The following is a 21391-nucleotide window of genomic DNA, read 5'->3' on the forward strand; positions in this document are numbered from 1 at the left end:
ATACCATCACAGATGCTGGCTTTTGCACCTTTTGTTGATAACAATCCCAATGGTCATTTTCACCTTTGGCACGGAGAACTCGAAGCCCGTTTTTTTCTGAAAACTAGCTGAAATGTGGACTCATCTGATCACAGCAGACTGTTACACAGTCTTTCGTTCCATCTGAGATGAACTCGGGCCCAGAGAACTCGCCGGCGTTTCTGCATAGAGTTGATGTATGGCTTCCTCCTTGCGTAATACAGTTTCAAGTTGCATTTCTGGATGCAGCGACGGACTGTGTTGAGTGACAATGGTTTTCCGAAGTACTCCTGAGCCCAGGTGGCTATAATTGTCACAGTAGCATGACTTTTCTGTGCACTTTTCAATCTTATTTTAACTCTGTCCCAACTTTTGTTGAGTGTGTTGCAGCCATCAAATTCTAAATTTGTGTATATTTACAAAATACAATTAAGTTGATCAGTAAAACTATTGAAAATCTTTTCTTTGTACTTTTGTCAGTTAAATAAAGGTTCACATGAATTAACATATCACAGATTTTTGTTTTTATTGCATTTTGGAAAATATCCCAACTTTTCTGGAAATGGGGTTTGTAATTTATAATAAATTGTTTGTACATAGGACAGTCAATATAACATAGAAATGCAATTGTATCAGCATGGATTAATCAGTCTGATGGCCTGGTAGAAGATGATGTCCCAGAGCCTGTTGGTCTTTTTGCTGTGGTACCGTTTCCTGGATGGTAGCAGCAGGAACAGTTCGTGGTTGTGGTGAATTGGGTCCCCAATAACCTTCGGGCCCTTTTAACACACCTGTCTCTAAAAATGCCCTGAATAGTGGGAAGTTCAACAAATGCGCTGGGCTATCTGCACCACTCTCTGCCAGGTCCTGCGATTAAGAGAAGTACAGTTCCCATAAAAGGCAGTGATGCAGCCAGTCAGGATGCTGTCAATTGTGTTCCTGTAGAAAGTCCTTAGGATTTGGGGCACCATCCCAAACTTCAACTGTCTGAGGTGAAAGAGGTGCTGTTGTGTTTCTTTCACAACTCAACTGGTATGTACAGACCATGTGATATCCTTGTTGATGTTTATGCCGAGGAACTTAAAGCTGTTCATACTCTCAACCCCAGATCCAGTGATGTCAATAGGGGTTAGCCTGTCTCCATTCCTCCTGTCGTCCACAATCAGCTCCTTTGTTTTTGTGACAATGAGGGAGACGTTGTTTTCTTGACACCAGTCAGATGTTGTTCAGACCTCAGATAGAGTCAGCAATCAAACGTTTGAGCATGGTGCGATGAATGTGCTGAGCTGTGTATATCACAATGCAAGAAGCATCGTAGGAAAGCTAGATGAGCTCAGGACAGGGAATTATGATATTGTAGCCATTATTGGAACTTGATTGCACCCAACAATCTGAGGGATGTAGAGGAACAAGTTTGTAGAGAGATCGCAGACCATGCCAAGAAACAAAGATTAATTCAGAAAGTGATTTTAACTTTCCATATATTGACTGAGCCTCCCATTCTGTAAAAGGACCAGATGGGGTAGAGTTTGTCAAGTGTGCCCTTAATCAATACGTAGAATTCCTGACGTAGAAGTGTGCAATAAGCTATTAGGGAATGATCCAGGGCTGGTGACAGAAATTAGCGATAATAATGTCATGAAATTCAAAGTAAATAAGGAAAAAGAGAAGTCTGGTCCATGGGGTGAGATTCTAAATCGGAGAAAGGTCAATTTTGATGGTATCAGATTGTTTTGGACAGGCTGTTTTCTGCAAAGAAGCACTTGGTAAGTGGGAGGCCTTCACCAGGGAAATTTTGAGGGTGTAGAGTTTGTTTGTGCCTGCCAAAATAAAAGTTGAAAGGTGACTGGTGCAGGGGACCTTGGTTTTCAAGAGATAATGAGGCCTGGGACATTTCTTTCCCAATGCCTCAGACTTTTGGGGACCCAGACTCATTAATGACTACAATATCATAATTCCATGCCCTGAGCTCATATGACTTTTTTTTTAGTCATCTTCTGTTAGCTTCTAAAAACTTCCCAATAGGTTTTGCTCTTTTGTTTCCCCTCTCTTTGGCTTTTATGTTGATGTTGGCTTCTCATTTCAGCCACGGTTGTGTCCTCCTGCCTTTCCAATGCTTCCACTTCTTTGGGATGTATCTATCACTCAGCTCCAGAATTGCTCCCAGAAACTCCAGCCACTGCTGCTCCTTTGTCACTCCGACCGTATCCCTTCCAAACAAGTTTGACCAGCTTCTCTGTCATAGAAACATGGAGTAGTTCAGTACGGAACCAGCCTATTTGGCCCATCTAGTCAATGCCGAAAAACATTTAAGCTGTCTAATGCAACCACCTGCACCTGGACCATTGCCCTCCATTCACCTACCATCCAGGATCCCATCCAAACTTCTTCTAAATGGTGAAACCGAGCTCATATTCAACTCTTGTGCTGTCATCTCATTCCACACTCTCACGACAATTTCAGTAAAGAGCTTTGCCAAATGTTCCCGTTAAATTTTCCCCTTCCCCACTTACGCATGACTTCTGGTTGTCATCCCACCCAAACTCAGTGGAAAAAGCTGCTTGCATTTACCCTATCTATACCCTCATAATTTTGTAGACTTCTAACAAATCCTCAAAATAATGTGTAATTTCCTTTTTTAGGTGTATAAGATGATGAGGGGCATTGATGGTGTGGATAACCAGAGGTTTTTTTCCCAGGGCTGAAATGGCTAACACGAGGGGGCATAGTTTTAAGGTGTTTGGAAATAGATACCGAGGGGATGTCAGGGGTAAGTTTTTTACCCAGAGAGTGGTGGGTACATGCAATACACTGCCGGCTATTTGTGTGAGAGTGTTTCAGTTACTGTGGGGCCAGGCACCCATGCAGCTCAGTGGGAACAGGGAATAATACCAATGGAGAGAGTCAAACTGAGCCAGGTCACAGATTGGAGATGGCAGAAATACCCCATTCCTAATGAGACAGGGAGACTATCAGAGAATTTGATGCTCATTCCAGATACCAGCACTGTGCCCAGTTAGAAGATGATTTCTCTCTCCAACTTGGGTTGAACTTCACTGTAACAGTGTGATGTCAGTTCACGCCTTAGCAACTGAAGTGATCTCATCTGAAATGTTGTCCTTCACCCATTGATGGATTTTGTAAATCTTTTCATAGGTTAAAAATGGCAAGGAATTTGTCTACGGGAATCTTGAGAACAACACGCCAGTTTTGCTGTCTCAGCCCAGATATTTAAGAAGTGGAGCAAGGGATTCACTCAATCATCCTTCCTGCTCAGACTGTGGGGAGGGATTCACTCGATCATCTGACCGACTGGCATGCCCGTCATTTTACACATGGGGAGAGGCCGTTCATCTACTCAGACAGCAGGAATGGATTCACTCAGTCATCTCAACTGAAGGTACGTCAGCAAGTTCACACTGGATAAGGCCATTCCTCTGTTCTGTGTGTGAGAAGGGATTCAGTTGGTCATCCCGCCCATGGACACACCAGTCAGTTCACATTGGACAAAGGCTGGTCATCTGCTGAATTTGTGGGGAAGGATTCACTCGGTCACCTGACCTAATGGCTCACCAGCGAGTTCACACCGGGGAGCGGCCTTTCACCTGTTCAGACTGTGGTAAAGGATTCACTCGGTCATCCACCCTAATGGCACACCAGCGAGTTCACACCGGGGAGCGGCCGTTCATCTGTTCAGACTGTGGGAAAGGATTCACTCGGTCATCTGACCTAATGGCACACCAGCGAGTTCACACCGGAGAGCGGCCGTTCACCTGCTCAGACTGTGGGAAGGGATTCACTCAGTCATCTACACTGAAGGAACATCAGCGAGTTCACACTGGAGAGAGGCCGTTCACTTGTTCAGACTGTGGGAAGGGATTCACTAGGTCATCTAAACTGAAGGTACATCAGAGACTTCACACTGGAGAGAGGCCATTCACCTGCTCAGACTGCGGGAAGGGATTCACTCAGTCATCCGACGTACTGGTACACCAGTCAGTTCACACTGAGGAGAGGCCGTTCACCTGCTCAGACTGCGGGAAGGGATTCACTCGGTCATCCGAACTACTGGTACACCAGTCAGTTCACTCTGGGGAGAAGCCATTCAACTGCTCAGTCTGTGGGAAGAGATTCAGTCGGTCATCCACTCTTCAGAGACACCAGCGAGTTCACACTGGGGAGAAGCCATTCAACTGCTCAGCCTGTGGGAAGAGATTCACTCAGTCATCCCATCTACTGAGTCATCAGCGAGTTCACACTGGGGAGAAACCGTTCACCTGCTCAGAATGTGGGAAGGGGTTCACTCGGTCATCCCAACTACTGGCACACCAGTCAGTTCATACGGGAGCAACCGTTCACCTGCTGTGAATGTGGGAAAGGAATCATGTAGTCATCTCATCTGCAGAGACACCAGTGAGTTTACACCGGGACGAGGCCGTTCAGCTGTTCAGACATTGGGAAGAGTTTCTCTCAGCCTTCTCAATCAAACGTGCATCATTGAGTTCACACTGGGAGAGACGGTTCACCTGCTGTGAATGTTGGAAGGGATTCCCTCAGTAATCTAACCTTGTGACACACTATCGGGTTCACAGTGGGGAGAAAGTTTCAATAAGCTGCATGCTGGATATTTGTCCATCACCGTTGCTGAATGCAATTTCGAGAGTGACTGTCGGTGCTGAACTCTGCAATTATTGCTGCTGCTCACCACACCCAGTCCTGCACCCTGGTCACTGGGCATGGGAGGAGTTTCTTCTGCTGCACATTCACCTTTAATGGGACTGGAGTTTAATATTCTGGATAAGAGACCAATAAATCAGTTCTATTTTGAACACTGTCTCCGGTACTTAGTGAATTTATAACACACCTAGTGTACAGTAGACAGTCAACTCAGGCCGGCTGGACCCTACCAGTGATTCTGTTCCATGACAGTCCTTTTGAATTCTCCCCTGTTGTTCACCTCTCGCTCTGCCTGTGGTGATGGGTTCCAAATAGTCTCCACTCTGTGGGTGAAGAGGTTTCCCTTGAATTCTCTGCAGACTGAAGAAGTCAAGTTGACTGCAATTCTATCTGACATGCTCTTCTCCCCTGAAATCTCTGGGCTGAGGAAGAATGACATTGGTAGTTAACCTCCTCATTCATGGCTGATTTCCACATTATGGGTCATGTTCCCTGTTTCTGAAGAGTTAACATAGAAGCATAGAAAACCTACAGCAGAATAGAGTCCCTTCAGCCCACAAAGATGTGCTGAACATGTCCCTACCTCAGAAATTACTCGGGTTATCCGTAGCCCTCTATTTTTTCTGAGCTCCATGTACCGATCCAAAAGTCTCTTAAATTATCCTCCCCCACTGTTGACGGCAGCCAATTCCACCTGCTCACCACTCTCTGTGGAAAACACTTACCCCTGACATCTCTGCTGCACCTTCTCCCCAGCACCTTAAACCTGTGCCCTGTTGTGGCAGCTATTTCAGCCCTAGGAAAAAGCCTCTGACTATCTGCATGATCAATGCCTCTCATCATCTTATACACCTCTATCAGGTCACCTCTCATCCTCTGTCTCTCCAAGGAGAAAAGGCCAAGTTCACTCAACCTGTTTTCATAGGCATGCTCCCCAATCCAGGCAACATCCTTGTAAATCTCCTCTGCACTCTTTCTATGGTTTCCACACCCTTCCTGTAGTGAGGCGACCAGAACTGAGCACAGTACTCCAAGTGGGTTCTGAATAGGGTCCTATATATCTGCAACATTCCCTCCCGGCTCCTAACTTCAATTCCACAATTGATAATGGTCAATACACCATACACCTTCTTAACCACAGAGTCAACCTGTGCAGCTGCTTTGAGTGTTCTATGGACACAGACCCCAAGATTCCTCTGATCCTCCACACTGCCAGGAGTCTTAAATTAATACTACATTCTGCCATCATATTTGACCTACCAAAAGGAACCACTTCACATTTCTCTGGGTTGAACTCCATCTGCCACTTCTCAGCCCAGTTTTGCATCCTATCAATGTCCTGCTGTAACCTCTGACAGCCGTCCACACTATCCACAACACCCCCAACCTTTGTGTCATCAGCAAACTTACTAACCCATCCCTCTACTTCCTCATTCAGGAAATTTATAAAAAAAGTCACAAAGAGTAAGGGTCCCAGAACAGATCCCTGTGGCCCACCACTGGTCACCAACCTCCTGGTTGTGCCCAGCTGGGAATCAGCTATTCTGGATTTGGTGTTGTGCAATGAACCGATTTAGAGCACTTAAGGTAAAACAATTCTGAGGGGCAAGCGATCTTAATGTAATTGAATTCACCCTGAAATTTGAGATGGAGAAGCTAAAGTGAGACGTATCAGTATAACCATGGAATAAGGACAACTGCAGAGGCATGAGAAAGGAACTGGTCAAATTTGATAGGGAAAAAAAAGCACTGGCAGGGATGATGGCTTAGCATCAGTGGCTGTAATTACGGGAAGGAATTCGGAAGACACGGGATATATACATTCCGAAAAGGAAGAACTATTCCAAAGACAACATCACACAACCTCAGCGAATGAGAAGGCAAAGCCAACATAAAAGCCAAAGAGAGGGCAGATCACAGAGCAAAAATTGATGGGAAGTTAGATGATTGGGAAACTTTTCTGAACAAACAAGAGGCAATTAAAAAAGTAATTAAGAAAGAAAAGATGGAATATGAAGCTAGCTAATTACATTAAAGCTGATACCAAATGTTTCTTCGGATAAATAAACTGTAAAAGAGAGGCAACAGTGATATTGGACCAGAGGGAAACGATGTCTGGTGAGAGTGGGGTGGGTAGTAATCGTGAACAAGGAGATGGCAGGTGAACTGATTTAGTATTTTGTTTCAGTCTTCATTATGGAAGCAACCAACGGGAAGGTGGAAGTCCAGATGTCAGTGTCAGAAGTGTGTGAAGTTGCCGATACTCGAGAGAAATTTCCTGTGAAACAGAAAGGTCTGAAGGTAAATAGATCACCTGGACCAGGTGGTGTACATCCCAGAGTTCTGGAAGAGGTGGCCGAAGAGATTGTGGAGGTATTAGTAATGATGTTTCAAGAATCAATGAAGTCTGATATGGTTGCGGAAGACTCCAAATTTGGAAATGTCACTCTGCTATTCAAGAAGGGAGAGAGGTAGAAGAACAGAAGTTTCAGGACAGTTAGTCTGACCTCATTGGTTGGGTAGATATTAGTGTCAGTTGTTCGGGATGTGTTCTCAGGGCACTTTGAGGCACATAATAAAATCGGCCTTCAGCATGTTTGCCTCAAGGGAAAATCTTGCCTGAACAGTGTGTTGAAATTCTTTGAATTTATTGAAGTGGTAATAGCAAGATAGACAAAGGAGAATCGGTTGATGATGTGAACCTGCACTTTCAGAGGGTGTTTGACAAGGTGCTACACATGAGGCTGGTTAACAAGTTATGAGCCCATGATATTACAGGTGTTCCAAACTTCATGGGTATCTTGTGACTGTCTTATGACCATGATGATACAATGATACAAAGATTGGAGGTGTAGTAGACAGTGAGGAAGGTTTTCAGAGCCTGCAGAGGGACTTGGACCAGATGGAAAAATGGGCTGAAAAATGGCAGATGGAGTTTAATACAGACAAGTGTGAGGTATTGCACTTTGGAAGGACAAGCCAAGGTAGAACATACAGGGTTAATGGTAAGGCACTGAGGAGTGCAGTAGAACAGAGGGATCTGGGAATACAGATACAAAATTCCCTAAAAGTGGTGTCACAAGTAGATAGGGTTGTAAAGAGAGCTTTTGGTACATTGACCTTTATTAATCAAAGTATTGTGTATAAGAGCTGGAATGTTATGATGAGGTTGTATAAGGCATTGGTTAGGCCGAATCTGAAGTATTGTGTTCCGTTTTGGTCACCAAATTACAGGAAGGATATAAATAAGGTTGAAAGAGTGCAGAGAAGGTCTACAAGCATGTTGTCAGGACTTGAGAAACTCAGTTACAGAGAAAGGTTGAATAGGTTTGGACTTTATTCCCTGGAGCGTAGAAGAAGGAGGGGAGATTTGATAAAGGTATATAAAATTATGATGGGTATAGATAGAGTGAATGCAAGCAGGCTTTTTCCACTGAGGCAAGGGGAGAAAAAAAAACAGAGGACATGGGTTAAGGGTGAGGGGGGGAAAGATTAAAGGGAACATTAGGAGGGGATTCTTCACACAGAGAGTGGTGGGAGTATGGAATGAGCTGCCAGACGAGCTGGTAAATGCGGGTTCTTTTTTAACATTTAAGAATAAATTGGACAGATACATGGATGGGAGGTGTATGGAGGGATATGGTCCGTGTGCAGGTCAGTGGGACTAGGCAGAAAATGGTTCGGCACAGCCAAGAAGGGCCAAAAGGCCTGTTTCTGTGCTGTAGTTTCTATGGTTTCTATGATGTAATTAAGTACGTGATGAGCATGATGTAATCGTCTTGTGGAGGTCACATGATGTAATTTTCCCGCCGATGTGAGGTCACGTGATGACATGTACTCACCAGGTATATAAAGAGAGACCTCTGGTGCGATGTAGTTAGTTTTTCCAGTTGAGTTTTAAGTTTAGTTTGTTATTTAATTCGTCAGATACTCTGTTATGCTGCATATTCGTTTAGTTTCCCTCTAAAGTGGAGGTCTATTTTCTATTGTGTGTAGTATTGGAGAGTGAAGACCTTACTAAAGTACAGGAACTCACAGAGTCAAGTAAAGCTGATGTCGTTCGGCTCTCTTGGAGAGGATCGACCTTTATTGAATCTTTGTTCAAGAAATAGTGACCTGCATCTGACATATCATCTGCTAAAGCAGGAAGAATTGTGCAGTAACTATTCTCCAGAGGAAAAGGTCAGTTCCTTTAAACCATTTTATTTCCGTCGCCGTGAATCCTGCGGACAAGGCAGGTTCCGGCTGGGGTCAGCAGTAATGTCACGTCCTCGAGGAATCTTTACTTTAGGAAAGTCTCTCCTAACTGACTGTATAAATCTCTCGGACTTTCGAATTTACCATTCTAAGAACTGGGTTCGAATTTACCACTTTAAGAACTGTTTTCGCATTTACTCTTTTAAGAACTGTTTCAGAGTTGCCGTAGATCAGTTAACTTCTGATTAAGTTAGTCGTTTAAATACATTTTGCTACTTTTGAGCAGAGATTAATAAATGTTTGTTTGTTTTTATAAAACCTGACTCAATTCTATATTCATTGTTACCGGTCACTTGACATGGGAAAGATTATTGCATGGATAAAACAGTGGCTGATTGGCAGATGCAAAGGATAGTAATAACGGGGATGTTTTCTGGTTGGCTGCCGGTGACTAGCAATGTTCCACAGGACTTGGATGACAGAATTAATAGCTGTATTGCAAAGTTTGCCGATCATATCAAGAGAGCTGAAGGGCCAGGTAGTTTTGAGGAATCAGAGAGGCTATAAAAGGACTTTGGCGTTTAGAGGAAAGGGCGTAAATGAAGCAGATGGAATACCGTGTCCCGAAGTGTATAGCCATGCACATTGGGGAAAGAAATACCGAATACACTATTTTCCAAATAGTCTAAACTTGGCGGCACTTGTGCAGGATTCCTTAAAGGATAATTTGTAGGTTGAGTCGGCGGTGAGGAAGACACCGAGTCCTAGCCCAGACCCTGAGTCCCAGCCTAGTCCAGGGCCTGAGTCCTTGTGTTGTCATGGTCCGGTCCGTGGACTCAGGACTCTGGGTCTTCCAGCTGTCCCTTGTTTGGTTGAGTTAATCATGGGCACCTGATTCCCATCTTTCAGCTTGGAATATAAGTAGTCTTGTGGTTGAGTATGAGCTGCTGGTTTGTCTCGTTAGTCCCCTTTGGAGCAACCTGCTGATGGAAGGCTAGTGAAACCATCCGTGATCTCTAGGCCTGGTTGGAGGACCAACGCTTCATTGAGCCTTGTTGCCACTCGTCAGAGCAGTCATCGTGATATGGATTGGCTGTTTCTGTAGCCAGCCAAGGTTGCTGACTGCCACAAGACTCAGAGCCACCCCAGATTGAGCTCTTTTCCTGTCTTTGCCTCTGTTGGGTAAGCCAGGCCGTAATTGCCGTAACCCTGTGGTTGGTTCTGTCCCTTCCTGTACCTTGTCTCCATTGGGTAAGCAGGCCATTTGCCGTTACCCTGCGGTTGGGTCGGCCCCTTCCTGTCCTTACCTCCGTGGGGTGAAGTTCCCTGTCCTGCCCAGGAGTTCCATGTCCTGCCCAGGAGAAGGTCCAAGAATCCAGGCCTTGAAGATCACAACCCAAGCTCCAAGAACACAAGCCTCGAAGATCTAAGACCCCAGCCTGCAGCCAAGCTCAAGACCCCAACCTGCAGCCATGCTCAAGACCCAGGACCCCAGCCTGCATCAAAGCTCTGGACCCAGGACCCCAGCCTGCAGCCAAGCTCAAGACCCAGGACCCCAGCCTGCAACCAAGCTCAAGGCCCAGGACCCCAGCCTGCAGCCAAGCTCAGGGCCCAGGACCCCAGCCTGCAGCCAAGCTCAGGGCCCAGGGCCCCAGCCTGCAGCCAAGCTCAGGGCCCAGGGCCCCAGCCTGCAGCCAAGCTCAGGGCCCAGGGCCCCAGCCTGCAGCCAAGCTCAGGGCCCAGGGCCCCAGCCTGCAGCCAAGCTCAGGGCCCAGGGCCCCAGCCTGCAGCCAAGCTCAGGGCCCAGGACACCAGCCTGCAGCCAAGCTCAAGGTCCAGGACCCCAGCCTGCAGCCAAGCTCAAGGCCCAGGACCCCAGCCTGTCTCCCGGCTCAGGCCTGTAGACCCCAGCCTCGTCTTGCTCTGAAGCCATGTCATGTCCTTGCCTGGTTCTGGAGTCCGAGCCCGAGGCAAGACCCAGGTTCTGGGTCTTTGTCCAGTCTTGGGCTCGGAATCGAAGCCTTGTCTCCTAGTCCATGGTTTCTAGTCCTGGTCCCACTTTCTTAAACCCAAGTCTGCATTCTTGTCCCTGCTTCTTGCCTGTATCCTGTCACGTCCCTAATCTAATTGAGTCCTGTTCCTTGTACTTCAGTGTCTGTGTCTTCCATTTACGTCCGTTCCGAACGCCCCCGTTGTGACATGTCCAGTACGCTTATTCCCGCTTCCGTTTTGCTCTTCCTGTAACGAGTAATGAAGTCAATTTTGTTAACCCTACTATAAAACGTGTTTGTGACCTGTATTTGGGTCCGCCCCGGTTCCCCCATTATGACAGAAGGCAGGCAAGTCTCCCGGACAGATGGTGTACATTCAAGGGTTTAGAAACAATTAGCTGAAGAGTTTGTGCAGACATTCGGGTCATAGAGCAGTACAGCACAGAGTAATGCCATACGGCCAGTCTAGTCTGTGCCATCCCATCAATCTGCCAAATTCCAGCAACTTCCACCGTGACCATATCCCCCATACCCCTCTCATCCATGAACCCATCCAAACTTCTCTTAAATGTTGAAATCCAACCGGCCACTTGCTCTGGCAGCCCATTCCACAATATCACCACCTCTGAGCGAAGAAGCTCCCCCTCATTTTCCTCTTAAAGAATGAGCCATGGTCTTTGAAGAATCACTAGACTTGGGAATGGTTATGGCGGACTAGAAAGTTGCAAATGCCACTCCATTCTTTAAGAGGGGAGGGAGGCATAAGAAATGAAATTACAGGACAGTTAGTCTGACCTCAGTAGTTGGGAAGATGTTGGAGTCCATTAACGATGAGGTTTCAGGGTACTTGGAGCGGATGATAAAGTACAGCCAAAGTCGGCATGGTTTTCCTCGGGAGAAATATTCCCAGATAAATCTGTTGGAATTCTGTGGTGAAATAAGAACAGCGGTGAATGTTGTTTGTTTGGATTTTCAGATGGTCTTTAACAAACAAGGTGCTGCACCTGAGGCTGATTAACAAGGCCACAGCTCATGGTATTTGGTGTTTTTGTGCCTGTTCCCGCTGGAGCTTAGAGGGGGAGTTCCCGAATACTGAAAAGCCCAGATAGGGAGGATGTGGACAGGATGTTTCCCTTAAGGCAGAGCCCAGGACTGGGGGCACACCCCCAAACTACAGGGAAATCAATTCAGAAGGGAGATGAGGAGGAAGTCTTGTGGTAATATGTTTATTCAACACGGCCGTGACTGATCTATGCTTCTGTGCCCATTCCCCTCCATCTCCACCTCAAATGTACCCAGACACCCACCTTCACGCCCTCGGGGCAGCGAATCTTAAGAAAAACGTACATTCATCTCAGCTAGATAGATAGATAGACACTTCACTGATCCTAAAATAAATTACAAGGAAGATTTAGAATTCCAATAATTTCCATATGTCTCAATTTAAAATGAGCGGCCCTTTTCGATTCCTGTCCGCTTCTCTCCCACTGATCGACAGAGATATCTAATAGTCCGTCTCTTACCCTCGTTTATCTCCCACCATCTCAATCTCTAGTTTCCATCCCCGTTTAACTCCCACTGCCCATCTCTCTTCCCTCCCATATTCCCTCCAACTTCTCTCCTGTGTCAATCCCTCCAACGCCACTCTCTGCCCCCTCACTTGCTCCCCATTTATTTCTCACCCACGTCCATCTCACTTCCCGCCATTCTCTCCCCTCACTGGTTGTCGCCGCCGTCTCTCTCCCCTCTGTTTCTCGCCTCGGACACTTCACTCCCAACTCTCCTCAGTCTGTCCCGCTCACTCTCCCTCAACCAGTCTCCCTCTTCCCCTTGGTTCTCTCTCCCTCCGTGTCTCCTTCATCCGACTCCAAATGTCAGTGAGTTCCGATGTCCAGACAGAACACCAAGGCTGGTTGCCTTGTCGACAATTGTGTCTCTGTCACCATCGCACATTGTGACGTGGGACGGGGTGCTATCCTGGTGTGAACACGGGCCGAGATTCAGTGTCGGTGTCATGGTTGTGGCGGGGGGTGGGGGGGGGGAGCGGATGAGGACGGTGGTGGTTTGGAGACAGAAAGGGGAGAAGAGAAGTGAGAGTGACAGAAAGTTCAGGTGAGCGGAGTAAGAGAGGGAGGTGAGGGAGACGGAATGGGTGTAAAAGTGTGAGCGGAGAGGAGGAAAGGGAGAGTAAGAGAAGATGGAGGAGAGAAACAGAGAGGATGGTGTGCTGAGGAGTGAGAGGATGGTGAATGGTAGGGAGGAAAGGAGTGACAGATAAAGTGAGCGCACTATGGAGAGAGGAGGGAGCAAGATGTTGAGGAACCTGTGCACACTCAGTTTTGAGGGAGTTCCACTCCCTCTGTCCCACTCACAGTAACTCTTCTAAAGATGTATTTTCATCAATGTAACAGGATTCAGCACGCTGCGATCATGTGCTATTCTGAACTGAAATGAAAGGCCAACCCAGAGAGATGAAGAGATCATCACAGTAGAACAGTGATTCCCTCTGGGGGCGGTTACGTGTCCTAAGATGGCTTTAGGAACAAATAACACTCGCCAGGCGTTCAAGATTCCTGATGGGGCGGTAATCTGTCTCGAACTTGAAGCACCAGACCTGAGCGACCGTTAGTAGAACAGGCACTTCCAAAAAAAGATGTGGCGCTGGGATACAGGAAGAAGCATAGCACTGCAGGCCTTGGGCATTCGTCATCACAACGCATCTGACACTCGGCAATCTCGTCCGACCATACAAACGTCACGGACGTTGTTGGGGATGCTTAAGTTAGCAACGAGGGTGCTCGACAGTTCGCCTTGACTTGCGGCACTAGGGGTGAAATAGGTTGGGAAACACTGCTATTGAAAAAGAGTTAGCCAATAGATGAGTGTAATTGTCCATGGATGAGATTCCCACAATGTGAGCAAACGAGGAAAGCGTCCAACGTCAGGCTCAAACTGAAGACCTCTTCCCAGAAACTGAGTGGTTCCTTGTGTCAATACAGGACCAGGCAGTTGACACAAAAATAACAAAAATGCACATTAAAAGACTAACAAGTTCAAGACGAAGTGTGCTGTGCCTCTCTCGGGCTCCAAAGCAGAATCTGTCAATTGAAACGAGAAACATTGGAGTATCCAACAACAATTAATTTCAATCTGGTTACTTACACAGGCACCATCAAGTGGCAAGCATCATTCACCAGAATCTTGCTTTAGGAATCAAAGTCATGAAAGACCCTATAGTTTACTATAAACTCTCGCCTGATCCCGTTTTGGAGTTGGAGTCTGACAATTATATTACGACCAACCCATTACACTGGACAACAAAGATTTTGCTTCCTGAATACCTCTAGGTGTATCTTTTGAATTCTGGGCTACTGATCATGAAAATCATGATGAAATTTCCCTATCACACACCATTTTTAATAAACTTATGTTTATGATTTCAATTCATAATTCAAGTCAATTAAAATGTTGCCTACAATGTAAGCTGGAAAGTTTCTTATCTTGTCCAGGCATGCTTGGGCATGCTTAGGCAGCGTGGCAGCTGCATGGCAGGACAGGTTTTAGTAATAATTATTGGGTTCAGGACTGTAAGGATGGAATTTGCTATCTCCAGGCACAAAAATTACTCTGAAGGATTTTGAAATTTGAGACAGATGTTTCCCAGAATAACTGATGCAAAGATTAAGGAAAGCCTTTTTGTTGGTCCACAATCAAACAGGTCATCAATAGAACATAGAACATAGAATAGTACAGCACAGTACAGGCCCTTCAGCCCACAATGTTGTGCCGACCTTCAAACCCTGCCTCCCATATAAGCCCCCACCTTAGATTCCTCCATATACCTGTCTAGTAGTCTCTTAAACTTCACTAGTGTATCTGCCTCCACCACTGACTCAGACAGTGCATTCCACGCACCAACCACTCTCTGAGTAAAAAACCTTTCTCTAATATCCCCCTTGAAATTCCCACCCCTTACCTTAAAGCCATGTCCTCTTGTATTGAGCAGTGGTGCCCTGGGGAAGAGGCGCTGGCTATCCACTTTATCTATTCCTCTTATTATCTTGTACATCAATGACAGGCAATTTGAAGAATTTCTACTGGGACCGGAGAAAATCATATGGAAGGCATTCAAGGAAGTTGTTGATCTTTTTTTTCTCGGCATCTACAGAGCACCATGCTACATGCAGCTGGTTGAAAGCATGCTTCAAGCATATGAAACCATGAAATGCAACATGTCACTAAAGGTTCATTTTCTGCACTCCCATTTAGACTTCTTCCCTGCAAATCTCGGTGCTGTTCGTGACGAACATGGTGAAAGGTTTCACCAGGACATCGCGGTCATGGAGAAAAGTTGCCAGGGCAACTGGAATCCATCAATGCTGGCGAATTATTGTTGGATACTTAAGCGAGAAGCCTCAGACACTGAGTACAAATGAAAATCATAAACAAAATATGTTTAACTTAGTTGAACTTTTGCAAAGCATCAGCACCATTAAGCAATTAAACATATTATAGTCGATAAAAGTTAATTTGTTATTTCTCCAAATTCCTACGTGATACAAGTAGTCTGAATTTATATTTATGTTAATCTTCAAGCAGTCTATCATAAATAAAAAAAAAAATCTGAGGAAGCAACACTTTTGAAAGATTTGTTGTCCAGATAGGGCGATACATGATCCCTGTCCGGATATCACAGGGTAAACATGCAAAGACAATTTACTTGATAGGTACAGCAACTCCTACACACAACACACAGAAATCAGTATGAGAAAATCACCAGGAATATGCTGAATTGATAGTGGAAAATGAAAGTCTGCGATTCATGAGCAGGGTAAACATTGTCCCAATTGTAGTGTATGCATTGATCGTGTGGATATTCAGAGGCTTTTTCCCGGGGCTGAAATGGTTGCCACAAGAGGACACAGGTTTAAGGTGCTGGGGAGAAGGTACAGAGGAGATGTCAGGGGTAGGTTTTTTTATGCAGAGCAGTGAGTGGGTGGAATGGGCTGCCAGCAACGGTGGTGGAGGCGGATAAGATAGGGTCTTTTAAGAGACTTTTGGATAGGTACATGGAGCTTAGAAAAATAGAGGGCTATGGGTAAGCCGAGTAATTTCTAAGGTAGGGACATGTTCGGCATAACTTTGTGGGCCGAAGGGCCTGTATTGTGCTGTAGGTTTTCTATGTTTCTATGTTTCTATACGACTGGTGTCATCCCAAAATCACTACACAATAACGTTAAACAATTGGACCTGCCGGACAATAATAAACACTGCTAGAAAAGGCTGAACATTCATCGCAACTGAGAAATGAGTTCCTTGTCTATGTCCATACTTCATGTTTTACCAGTTTTAACTGAGAAAAAATAAAAACAACGTTAAACATGCGATTGTACTGTGGTGAATACAGGGCAGCTTCAACGTGCAGTTTGCACGGGTGGAAATTTATGAAAAAATCAGGAAGCGATGTGACATTTTTCCTTGAAGCAGAGTAAGCATTTAGTTGCTCCATGGAGATTTGTCCAATTATAAACCAAATCCAGGAGTTCAGTAGTGTTAATCATTTCTCCTTGACAGGTTTATCTAATATGAAGGACAAGTACTGTAAGTTCGTGCAGACTGTTGACTTTCTTTTTCATTTCTGTCATGGTCCGGTCCATGAAGTCTGCATTCCGGTTCACGATCCGGTCCATCGATCCATGTTCCAGGTTTCCTGTTTTCCCCCTTGTTCGGTTGGTGCCTTAATTGAGGCACCTGATTCTCATTTCGGTCTGGCACGCAAGTAGCTCTGCGAACCAGGGATTGTTTGCTGGACTGTTCCCTTCCCTCTTCCTGCCGCCTGAAACTTTCGCCTACAACCTCGTCAGTATGCCCGTCAAGTTCAACAGCTGCAGTGAGACCAGAGCCTTGCCACGCCAAGATAAGGAACTATCTATGGTTGAGTTTGGAACTGTCTCTTCTTGCCTCCGTGTTTAGTGTCCGTGTCTAAGACGAGTCCCGGCCCTATGACCTGTTCCCAAGGAGGGGTCCTGGTTCTGTGTTCTCTGTTTCTGTGTTTCAAGTCTCAGGCACTGTGGTCCTGTGCTTCAAGACCAAGTCCAGGATCTGTGTTCCAGCCTTGTCCATATCTGCGCTTCGTGTCCTCACCCAGTTCTAGTGCCTCGTCCAGCCCAGGAGTACTTCGCCACCTCGGTGCTGGAGATTCCTCGTCCTGTGCTGGATCGCTCGCATCCGAATCCTCGGCAGTCATCTCGGCCCTGCGTCCAAGAAAGGGTCCCGGTCCTGCGCTCCAAGTAGGGGTCCCGGCCCCGTACCCAAGAGCTTCACTAAGCCGAGTCCAAGAGCCGAGACAAAGCTAGTCCAAGATCCTCGTCCTTCCCTGGAGTACCTCGTCTAGTCCAAGAACCTCGTCCTGTCCAAGTCAAGACTTTGTGTTCTCGTCTTGTCCATGTGCCTCGTCCTGTGCAAGAGTTCCACGTCCAGTCCTGTAGCCACGTCTCGTCCTCGCCGAGATCCGGGGTCCAAGCCCGATTCAAGACCTAGGTTCCTTGTCCCTGTCCAGTCTCTGGCTCGGGAGTCCTAGCCCAGGCTCCTAGTTCCAAGTTCCTTGTCCTGGTCCCGCTTTCCTAGTCTTAGTCCTAGCCCAGGCGCGGTGTCCTTGCCTCGTCCAGGGTCTGTGTCCATGTCCTGCTTCGTTCCTTCCTGACTCCCCTAGCTTTCTTGACAAACCTAGTCCTGTTCCTAGAACTGCAGTGTCTGTGTCTTGCATCTGGGTCCGCTGCCAGGTGCAATTTTGCCGATTAGGACTTGAATGTCCCCGGATCCTCTCCCGCTTTATCATTACCGAAAGGGTTGTGGCGGTTACAGGAGCCGGAATATGGTGGGGAAATAAACATAAAAAGTAGGGTGAGTTCAATAATTGGTTGGAGGTGTATGTCGCGGTCTGAAGGTGTGAATGTGTATTTTCCTGTGTTTTGCCTCTCTCGGGCTTTAAAACAGTTTTACTCTCCCTGCTACCATATTCTCCCGTGTCAGTTCTGCAGTGTCAAGATGGAAATCACCACAACCCCCTCTGAGAAGATTAGTTCTTTTGTTTATTAAGTAGTTGAACAATTGACGTGAGTGGGTATTTCGCCGCGCTAATGAGCTGCTCTCTGAACTTGGACTGAGTTACCCCATAAATAAGCGTTTGTGAGAGAGGCACAACACACTTCGTCTTGAACTTGTTAGACTTTTAATGTGCAGTTTTGTTATTTTTGTGTCATCTGCCCGGTCCTGTATTGACACAAGGAACCACTCAGTTTCTGGGAAGAGGACTCCAGCTTTCAGCCTGACGTTGGACGCTCTTCTCGTTTGCTCACATCGTGGGGATCTCATCCACGGACGTTTATGCTCATCTATTGTCTAACTCTTCCTTCTGTAGCAGTGTTTCCCAGCCTATTTCACCCCTAGTGCCGCGAGTCAAGGGGAACCGTCGAGCACCCTCGTTTCTGTGAGGTTGGTAAGGTCGGCCGAGATTGAAGAGAGGTTGCCGATGACGGCTCAAGGCCTGCAGTGCTTTGCTTCTTCCTGTGTCTCAGCGCCACATCCTGTTTTGGAAGTGCCTGCTCTACTAAAGGTCGGTCAGGTCTGATGCCTCAAGTTGGGAGGGGGGGGGTCGCTGACCGCTCCACCAATAATCCTGAACGCCCGCCCCCCGCCCGGTGATCGTTATTTGCTCCTAAAGGCATCTTCGGACACGTCATTACCCCCAGAGGTAATCACTGTTTTATTGTGATAGTTTCTTCATATTTCTGGTTTAAGCTTTCATTTCAGTTCAGAATAGCACATGCTCGCACCGTGTTGGATCCTGCTTTCGTTGATGGATATATATCCTTAGATGATTGACTGTGAGTGGGACAGAGGGAGTGGAACTCCCCCAACACTGTGTCTGAGTGTCCTCAGCTCCCTCAACATCTCGCTACCTCCTCTCTCCATAGTGAGCTCACTTTATCTGTCACTCCTTTCCTCCCTACCCTTCACCCTCCTCTCACTCCTCAGCACACCATCCTGTTTCTCTCCTCCATCTTCTCTTACTCTCCCCTTCCTCCTCTCCTCCTCTCCGCTCACACTTTTACACCCATTCCGTCTCCCTCACCTCCCTCTCTTACTCCGCTCACCTTAACTTTCTATCACTCTCACTTCTCCCCTTTCTGTCTCCAAAGCACCACCATCATCACCCGCTGCCCCCCGCCCCCCAACCATGACAGACTGACACTGAATCTCGGCCCGTGTTCACACCAGGATAGCACCCCATCCCACGTCACAATGTGCGATGGTGACAGAGACACAATTGTCGACAAGGCAACCAGCCTTGGTGTTCTGTCTGGACATCGGAACTCACTGACATTCGGAGTCGGATGAAGCAGACACTGAGGGAGAGAGAACCAAGAGGAAGAGGGAGACTGGTGGAGGGAGAGTGAACGGGACAGACTGAGGAGAGTTGGGAGGGAAGTGTCCGAGGCGAGAAACAGAGGGGAGAGAGACGGCGGAAACAACCAGTGAGCGGAGAGAATGGCGGGAAGTGAAATGGACGTGGGTGAGAAATACATGGGGAGCGAGTGAGGGAGCAGAGAGTGGCGTTGGAGGGAATGACAGAGGAGAGAGATTGGAGGGAATATGGGATGGAAGGATGATGGGGAGTTAAACTGAGATAGAAACCAGGGATTGAGACGGTGGAGATAAGCGAAGTAAAGAGACGGGCGATTTGATACCTCTGTTGATCAGTGGGAGAGAAGCGGACAGGAATCGAAAAGGGCTGCTCATTTTAAATTGAGATGTATGGAAATTATTGGAATTCTAAATCTTCCTTGTAATTTCTTTTAGGATCAGTGACGTGTTTATCTATCTACCTAGCTGAGTTGAGTGTAGGTTTTTCTTAAGATTCGCTGCCCCGAGGGCGTGAAGGCGGGTGTCTGGGTACATTTGAGGTGGAGATAGAGGGGAATGGGCACAGAAGCATAGATCAGTCACGGCCGTGTTGAATAAACATATTACCACAAGACTTCCTCCTCATCTCCCTTCTGAATTGATTTCCCTGTAGTTTGGGGGTGTGCCCCCGGTCCTGGGCTCTGCCTTAAGGGAAACATCCTGTCCACATCCTCCCTATCTCGGCTTTTCAGTATTCGGGAACTCCCCCTCTAAGCTCCAGCGGGAACAGGCACAAAAACACCAAATACCATGAGCTGTGGCCTTGTTAATCAGCCTCAGGTGCAGCACCTTGTTTGTTAAAGACCATCTGAAAATCCAAACAAACAACATTCACCGCTGTTCTTATTTCACCACAGAATTCCAACAGATTTATCTGGGAATATTTCTCCCGAGGAAAACCATGCCGACTTTGGCTGTACTTTATCATCCGCTCCAAGTACCCTGAAACCTCATCGTTAATGGACTCCAACATCTTCCCAACTACTGAGGTCAGACTAACTGTCCTGTAATTTCATTTCTTATGCCTCCCTCCCCTCTTAAAGAATGGAGTGGCATTTGCAACTTTCTAGTCCACCATAACCATTCCCAAATCTAGTGATTCTTCAAAGATCATGGCTCATTCTTTAAGAAATGAGGGGGAGCTCCTTCGCTCAGAGCGGGTGATATTGTGGAATGGGCTGCAAGAGCAAGTGGCCGGTTGGATTTCAACATTTAAGAGAAGTTTGGATGGGTTCATGGATGAGAGGGGTATGGGGGATATGGTCACGGTGGAAGTTGCTGGAATTCGGCAGATTGATGGGTTGGCACAGACTAGACTGGCCGTATGGCATTACTCTGTGCTGTACTGCTCTATGACCCGAATGTCTGCACAAACTCTTCAGCTAATTGTTTCTAAACCCTTGAATGTACACTATCTGTCCGGGAGACTTGCCTGCCTTCTGTCATAATGGGGGAACCGGGGCGGACCCAAATACAGGTCACAAACACGTTTTGTAGTAGGGTTAACAAAATTGACTCCATTACTCGTTACAGGAAGAGCAAAACGGAAGCGGGAATAAGCGCACTGGACATGTCACAACGGGGGCGTTCGGAACGGACGTAAATGGAAGACACAGACACTGAAGTACAAGGAACAGGACTCAATTAGATTAGGGACGTGACAGGATACAGGCAAGAAGCAGGGACAAGAATGCAGACTTGGGTTTAAGAAAGTGGGACCAGGACTAGAAACCATGGACTAGGAGACAAGGCTTCGATTCCGAGCACAAGACTGGACAAAGACCCAGAACCTGGGTCTTGCCTCGGGCTCAGACTCCAGAACCAGGCAAGGACATGACATGGCTTCAGAGCAAGACGAGGCTGGGGTCTACAGGCCTGAGCTGGGAGACAGGCTGGGGTCCTGGGCCTTGAGCTTGGCTGCAGGCTGGGGTCCTGGACCTTGAGCTTGGCTGCAGGCTGGGGTCCTGGGCCTTGAGCTTGGCTGCAGGCTGGGGTCCTGGGCCTTGAGCTTGGCTGCAGGCTGGGGTCCTGGGCCTTGAGCT

General features: G+C 46.9%; 2 protein-coding genes across 10 annotated transcripts in view; one reads left to right on the forward strand and one right to left on the reverse strand.

Moving 5' to 3' along the window:
* Nucleotides 1-21391, reverse strand: part of LOC140207898 (uncharacterized) — a 188254-nt gene that overhangs the window by 151422 nt on the left and 15441 nt on the right. The window lies entirely within an intron of this gene.
* LOC140206729 (uncharacterized) overlaps nt 1-21391 on the forward strand; it is a 46528-nt gene that overhangs the window by 18638 nt on the left and 6499 nt on the right. For 4 of the 9 annotated variants that reach the window (XM_072274919.1, XM_072274917.1, XM_072274920.1 and 1 more), the window contains 2 exons: nt 3175-5136; nt 6884-8679. In XM_072274919.1, the coding sequence (XP_072131020.1) occupies nt 3583-4386 (804 nt within the window). In that variant the 5' untranslated portion in view covers nt 3175-3582 and the 3' untranslated portion in view covers nt 4387-5136; nt 6884-8679. The other 5 variants (XM_072274922.1, XM_072274923.1, XM_072274915.1 and 2 more) reach the window with 5 other exon arrangements.

This window comes from Mobula birostris, chromosome 13 (genome assembly GCF_030028105.1).
Source record: "Mobula birostris isolate sMobBir1 chromosome 13, sMobBir1.hap1, whole genome shotgun sequence".
NCBI lineage: Eukaryota > Metazoa > Chordata > Chondrichthyes > Myliobatiformes > Myliobatidae > Mobula > Mobula birostris.